Raw genomic sequence first — 6,811 nt, forward strand, 5'->3', positions numbered from 1 at the left:
TTATTTTCTTGCTTATTAATATCGCTATTACTGCCTTCAGAAGCTCTGCTCCCGAAACCAAGATCTATGCTGTCTTATCTCGATTTCAACGCAGTCTTACATTCTTATTTAATTTATTTATCATTTTGGGATCGAATTGGTTCGCTTGTCTATAAACCACATATAAATTCAACTGTACCGTTTTACGGGTAAACAATAGGTAAATGTATCTAAATGGCACATTGAATAAAATGCATGAATATCCACATAAATCAAATATGTTTAGAACATTTCTCCTTGGATGTCCAATAATATATTATGTGCCTCATTAAATCTTATTAGGAAAAACTCAATAAAAAAAGAATTTACACACATATATATATATATAAAAGGAACATCCAATAGGACAAAATCTTAGTTAAAAAAAGTATATCGCATATTTTAAAAACTTCACTTGTTATTTCGAAATTTTAATTTTACATATTAACTTCTCAAATATTGAGGTTGGTAATATCTTATCGAATAAATCTGTCAAATTACCACTTGAATAAATTTATTGAATATTTATTTTACGATTCTTTTGAACATCACGAGTAAAATTGATTTTGCAGTTTTGCCGAACGACAAAATGAGATAAAGAGAGAGCTAGGACTAGAGTTTGTATGGAAAAGGTATTTTGAAAATTAGAAACGATAATAGGAACAAAGTAGTAGAAATCTAGTTGACATCAAAAGGTACTTAACACTTATTAAGCTCAAAATAATTAAGTTGAGGTTTTGCGAGTTTATTGATCTTTCACTATTTTGCATAAACAAATAGTACTACTTTTTTGTTTACCAAATGGGAAAAGTGATTATAACCCAAAGAGCAGATTAAAATTTTGCTGAATTTCCTTAGCTCGCAAAGGCCCAAGGGTTTAACCTTTCCCCTAGCAGACAGCCCCAAGTGAAGCGCCTCCTCTTCTCTCAGCAAAACAGAAAACATGGCTGAAGATGAACGCAAGGAGGAAGTGGGAACCACAATTGTAGAAGGAAGAGACAAAGATGATGGTGATGAACAAGAAGAAAAAGAGGAAGGAGAAGCGATGAAGCCATGGGAGCAGCACTCAGCAGTGATAAGCATCCCTCGTTTCGATTACAAGGCTTCTTCTTCCCTCCTTCGCCATTCCCATTCTGCCTTTCTCATCACTTGCCCCATCAGTTAGTTTACTCCCCTCCTATTTTGCTCACTTTCCCATCTGTGTTTTTCCCTCTTATTCTTGAATATTTATGTACTAATATTGCAATGAAAACGGGCTCGAATAGAGTGGATTGGATACATAGGATTAGTTTAGGATTGAGGAATAGTTAATTGAATGAAACTTGATTTAGCTTTTCAAGTATATAAGCTAGGGAACGGATATTGTGTGGCAAATGGTGTTCTTTTGAATAAAGATTCACTAGATTCCTTCGTGTAATTGCGAAGTAAAAGTTGTAAGCTTGCTAGCTAAAATGTGTGCAATTTTCTTTCTTTTATTGGTTTTAGCAGAAGCTTAAACTCTGAAAAGAATTATGTGGTATTATTTGTCTGTTGGAATTTGTATACCTTTAGGGAACCTTCTTCTGCTAGTTATTATGTATATTTCTTTCTGAAACAGTTGTTAGTTGGGTAATGTTTCGTGCAAAGTTAACTCAAAGATTTTGTTCTGGGCAGTATATGGAAAAAGCAAGAAGGTGACAATATCTTAAACTCAGGAAGTTAAGCTACTTCTAGGGTTTGTTAGTATTGGTGTGCTTTTGCTAGTTTGTACGAAGTTCATTGAAATTCAGCTACTCTACTCAAGGAGAAAGTTGTAAAATATTCTTTGTAATCTGATGCATCGTTCCTATTAGACATTTTCAGGGCGGGTTTCATATTTGCTACTGCATGTCATAATTCATCTGTTAAGTTGAAATATTTAACCTCACACAATTAACTTGAATTTGGAGCCTAAGCATTTTATTCACCAAGGGCAACTGTCTGGGACAATGGAAGAAAGTTTGGATCCAAATGTATTGATTAAACTTCAATATAAATAAAGTAGGATAGAAGGACTAGAATCTACTATGCGGGGAAAAGAGTGTTACAAGAATATAGCACATTTCATTCTTGAGAATTTTATTAATCAATAGGAAGGAGCTAGAAATGAGTTTTGAGCTATAGAGAACAGAACCGTACAAAGAAAAGAGCTTAGCTAAAAGATAAGTAGATAACCGAGAGTCGGAAATATCAGCATAGAAGGAGGGTAAGAGGTATAATAGAACAACTAGATAGAAATGTATTTATAAGTTCTCCACCAGGACAAGATGAAAGTAAAAAAAAAATACCTTCTTAATTTTGATGTTTTACGGACAGCATATTGGGATTACGTACAGCATTCAAGTAGTGCTTGTTTTTTGGCTTTACTTTACGAACTCAGGAAATCATGTAAAATAAATCATAGAACTACTTTACTCAAGGTGTGGCCTAGTGGTCAATGAAGTGGGTGAAAACTTTTGAGACCAGGGTTCAAGTCCCATTAGAGAAAAAAATGGTAGGTGATCTCTTCCCATTTGCCTAATCCTTGAAGGGAAGAATCACGCGGTACATGTGTTTGGTGAAAATAGAAGGTACCTAGTGGAATAGTCAAGGTGAGCGCAAGTTAGCTAGGACGGCACTATTATTAGCAAAAAAGCAGAGAACTACTTTTGAATTGTCAGGAATGTTCAAGGCCCTTATTTTGAAAATTTGGAGTTATTCTGCTCCTTATACCAGTTGTTTTGGGGTAGAAAAGAATATGTTAAAGCTTCAAGATTCTTCTGCTGCTTTCTTTCTCCAGTTTCTATTAATAATATCAGTTACTTGTTGTTTTAGTCTTTACTGTATTTAGATAAGGAATGCGTCTTTGGTGCCCTTCAATTAAAAAAGTCAAGATCTGTGCTGAGGATAGGGTTTTTGTGGAAGGTAAGAATCTATTCTAGTACGTGGAACAATTTTCTGGTAATAGATAGCGCGAATAACTCCACTGCTTTGCTTATAGCATTGCTTGTCATAATGCAAAACAATTTTTGTTTTTAATTTTATCATTTTCAAGCTTCTCCTGCTTTTGACATTGAGCATTTGGATATGCTGGAGGCTTTCCTTTTTTCTCCCCTTACTCCTACAACAACCTTTTACTACTACTACTACTACTACTACTACTACTACTACTACTACTACTACTACACGGCCTCAATCCCAAGCTTGGTGGGGGGTAACATATGAGTCTTCACTATCCACTTCACTCTATTTAGACTCATTTCATTTCAACATTCAATATCTTGGGATTCAGGAACACTAATGGTTCTCTACATTTATTGACATACAAATCTCTAAACATAGTGAAAACTCCTAGGAACACTTGTCCCTAATATAAGAATAGTATCATGTAAACCTTAATCCCACTGCAGTGCCTATCAGATCTTTTGCTTCTAATTCTTGTTTAATGGTTCTGATAGCTTAAGTCGCTATTGGATTTTCCTAAGAATTCTTTCCTTTTTCCACAGAGAGGGAGAAAAGTGCAACAAAAGAAGCTATAGCTCTCCTTGAAAAGGTTATTTGTTTACTCTTTGGTATTTTAAAATATTTTTTTCCGAAGTAGTTCTGGACAAATGACCTCTTTTATTGTTTGTCCATTGGAGCTGTAATATGCACTTTTCTGGGGACTTGAGGCTGGCTATGGAAACCTTATTCTTTTTAAAAAAAATCATTTTGATTTTAAATTTAGGGCTTTTTCACTTTTAGCCCGTGCCAGAAACTATTTACATTTGGTAGCCGAAAAAGTGTATAAAATTTGTATATAACATATAGAATGTATATATATTCAAAAAAAAAATTTTGGGCTATTATTTTGAGAGCGGTTATATAGTGTCATTTTCCCTTAAATTTATCTGTGTTGGAAAGATTGCTAAACGTAGTTGGGTTTTTTGTTTTCGTTACAGTATATTGTTTCAAATCCTGATGCTAAGAGAAGGAAAATATGCATGGAAGATGCTAATGAAGAATGCAATGGATCAGGAGAAGGTGCAGTTAATGAACATGTGAATTCTGGTATGAACACATCTTCAACATTTTGATGCATGTGTGGACTTACTGATACAATGGTTTACAAGGAATAGTGTCAAAAAATTCTTGTTTGCCCCTTGCAGAATCCGGCACTTCTATAGAGAAAAGTGACATTCTCTCACTTGTTAAGTTAACAAGAAGCGGATTGCTTCTCTTTACATTTCCATTCGGCAAGTCCCCAGCAGTTGTTGACATCGTTTCGCAGATTTTTCAATCCCTAGAATCTGGAATATTGAAGTCTCCTCTGTGAGTTGCTCTCTTTCTTGGGTTGCTTTCAAAGTAATTTTTTTAGCTCTTATCTACTACATGTAATACTGCTTTATTTGGCCAAGGGAAACCCGTGGAACTTAACTGAGCCAAGGGAAATGAAAGCTCCAAATAAAATTGGAATAGTAAAAAGGTTAGGAACCATGTCCTTGGTTCTGGCAGATGAGAGAATTAAGCATGTTTATTAACTACCCTAAGTATAAGAACTCAACTGGAGACCTACTCAGTTGCAACATTTGTAATGGTTCGCTTTTAATCCATTGCACTATTGCTATATATGATTCGTGCATATTTGTTGCGATGGCAAGTTATACTGCTATTTGATTTACTGAAAGAAGATGTTAGATATGGTATATTTTTTCGAGTATAACGCTAGGATTTCTAACCTGATCTTTGCAGTAAAGGTAGCCAAATAGTATGTAATATGAGTTAGGGAATTTTGCACGTATTATCTTGATATCTTAGCCTTTCTTCATCCATTTACCCATTTTGCTCCCTCTATGGCCATGTTGACTGTTGTGCTAGAAGATAAGTTCTCCATGATGGTCCGTTGATTTGTGATTATGTTTCTTTGGCATAATCTTTTTAATTATAGCCAGGGAGAAATGTCCTTTCTTCTTTTTCACTTCTCTCGAAGATTATTTCTAATACCAAAGAAACTAATATGCTTAAAACTTTAATCATGTCATGCAGTTGGTGCAATCGGATATTACCAATTCAAGGTACATGCCCTTTAGAGGAGAAGGAACTTAAGAAGATTGTGACACAGCTCGTTGATCAGTTTATGACCAATAGGCAGAAGGAGACTGGAAATACTGTTAAGGTAAACCTTGGCTTTCTTAAAAAATATCATTCACTCAGGGTTGAAAGACTCGTGTTGCTTTCTTTTTCTGCTTTACGTTGCCTTTTCTTCTTTTGTCGGCGGCCCTAAGAAGTCATCTTGGTTCATATAAACTACCATCAGTTTAGTAAACCCAATGACAAGTTGAATATTTTCTTTTTTCATTTGAAAGTATTAGTTAAAAATATATTGGTCAAATATGTTCACGTCAAGTGTCTCGCTTTTGTTGTCCCCTGTTTTTATCCCTTTCTCCTTTTATTTTTAGCTTTGGTTTTTACGGGGTGGGGGTGGAGGAGGGTGGCAGGATATTGGATATAGATGGTCTGTGTATCATTTGAACTATTTGGTTGGAGAGGAATAGGAGATGCTTTGAAGATCAAAAGCATCATATTTCCTATGTAAAGAACAGGTGCCTACAGAATTTATACTTTTGGTGTAGGAGTAGTATGGTAATATGACTCAATATTCTGTTTTTCTCGACTTTTTGGGAGTGTAATTTTAACAAGCAATGCTGTAACTTTTTCTTTTTGAAGTACCTTAGTGGTACTTTATTAATGAAATTTTTCTTACCTTGTCAAAAGAAAAAAAAAACCCAAGTTCTCTTACATGACTATTATTTCCAGTAGCTGCATTACAGTGAATTTGAGCTGTCTTCTCTCTGTGGGTCGATCCACATAGGATAATCTGTAGAACTAATGACATTATAGTTTGCAGTTGGGTATAACAGGAGAGGGATTGAGGAGACTGAGATGAAGAATCTGAGAAAAGCTTGTAGCGATCCTGATGTATTTGCTTTGTTGGACCGCAACAAATGCTTTAGCGTCGTGGCAGCAGCAGTGAAAGAAGTTGTCCCAGATTCGATAGTGGATTTGAAAGAACCAGAGGTCAAATGATTTATTGCAGTGAGAAGTTATAAGCTTTCACTTCCTCTGTATCTTTTTAATGTACTGAATGTAGCTTCTCTTTTGCAGCTTTCTGTGCTTGTTGAGGTACTTCCACTTTCTAGAGTACCCGATAAGGCCATAGTTGGTGTGTCGGTTCTTCCACGAATGCTTGTTAGTACAAAGCCTCGGCTCTGCGTCAAGGCCTTAGTCGTCTCAGATACAACAGAGATGAAAGGGAAGAAAAGATAACAATATCTCCATGAACAGGATGCATATCTTCAATTTTATGTCGATTACCTGCTGTTATGTTGCTACTATTGAGTGTATGGCCAGATTGGAGCTGCTACTTGATTCTGCACTATTGGGAACCAGTACATGATACATTTGGTCTTTCTCAGATATAAATATTTAATGTGTTGTATTGACTCGCACTTCAAGACCACACCTTGCAGTGTAGTAATTTATTCTGAGCAGATAGTTAATTGCAGTAACTAGGAAAGTAAGTTGTGTTCCATATATCCAAATAGAACTTGGAATTAAAACCAATGAATTAGACTCATATTTTGGCAATATTAAATGGCCTGACGGCCGGTGGGAAAAAAAAGAGTTAATATCCTAAAATTCTCCTAAACTATTATGTTTTTGTCAGTTTCCTACTTAAACTATTCGGTGCTCTCAAAACTCCCCTGAACTATGTTGCCATTCATATTAAAAGCCCTTCATTGCATTCTTAGAGGTG

General features: G+C 35.4%; 1 protein-coding gene across 2 annotated transcripts; it reads left to right on the forward strand.

The window, feature by feature from the left end:
- Positions 1–832: 832 nt before the first annotated feature.
- LOC107813379 (uncharacterized) lies at positions 833–6,503 on the forward strand. Of its 2 annotated transcripts, XM_016638643.2 has the most exons (8): positions 1,041–1,178; positions 2,851–2,940; positions 3,522–3,568; positions 3,957–4,065; positions 4,164–4,326; positions 5,041–5,170; positions 5,896–6,072; positions 6,160–6,503. In XM_016638643.2, the coding sequence occupies exons 2-8, from the start codon at positions 2,874–2,876 to the stop codon at positions 6,319–6,321; spliced, it is 855 nt and encodes a 284-aa protein (XP_016494129.1). In that variant the 5' UTR covers positions 1,041–1,178; positions 2,851–2,873; the 3' UTR covers positions 6,322–6,503. The 2 variants fall into 2 exon arrangements, with proteins under 2 accessions (XP_016494128.1, XP_016494129.1); XM_016638642.2 differs by lacking the exon at positions 2,851–2,940 and having other exon boundaries at positions 833–1,178.
- Positions 6,504–6,811: the final 308 nt, after the last annotated feature.

The sequence above is a fragment of the Nicotiana tabacum genome, chromosome 9 (genome assembly GCF_000715075.1).
Source record: "Nicotiana tabacum cultivar K326 chromosome 9, ASM71507v2, whole genome shotgun sequence".
In the NCBI taxonomy this organism is placed as follows: domain Eukaryota; kingdom Viridiplantae; phylum Streptophyta; class Magnoliopsida; order Solanales; family Solanaceae; genus Nicotiana; species Nicotiana tabacum.

Coding starts and splice junctions, on each gene's coding strand:
- LOC107813379 (XM_016638642.2), top strand. CDS start 962: ATGGCTGAAGATGAACGCAAGGAGGAAGTGGGAACCACAATTGTAGAA. Junction 1,179..3,521: donor TCTCATCACTTGCCCCATCA/GTTAGTTTACTC, acceptor CTTTTTCCACAG/AGAGGGAGAAAAGTGCAACA. Junction 3,569..3,956: donor CTATAGCTCTCCTTGAAAAG/GTTATTTGTTTA, acceptor TTTTCGTTACAG/TATATTGTTTCAAATCCTGA.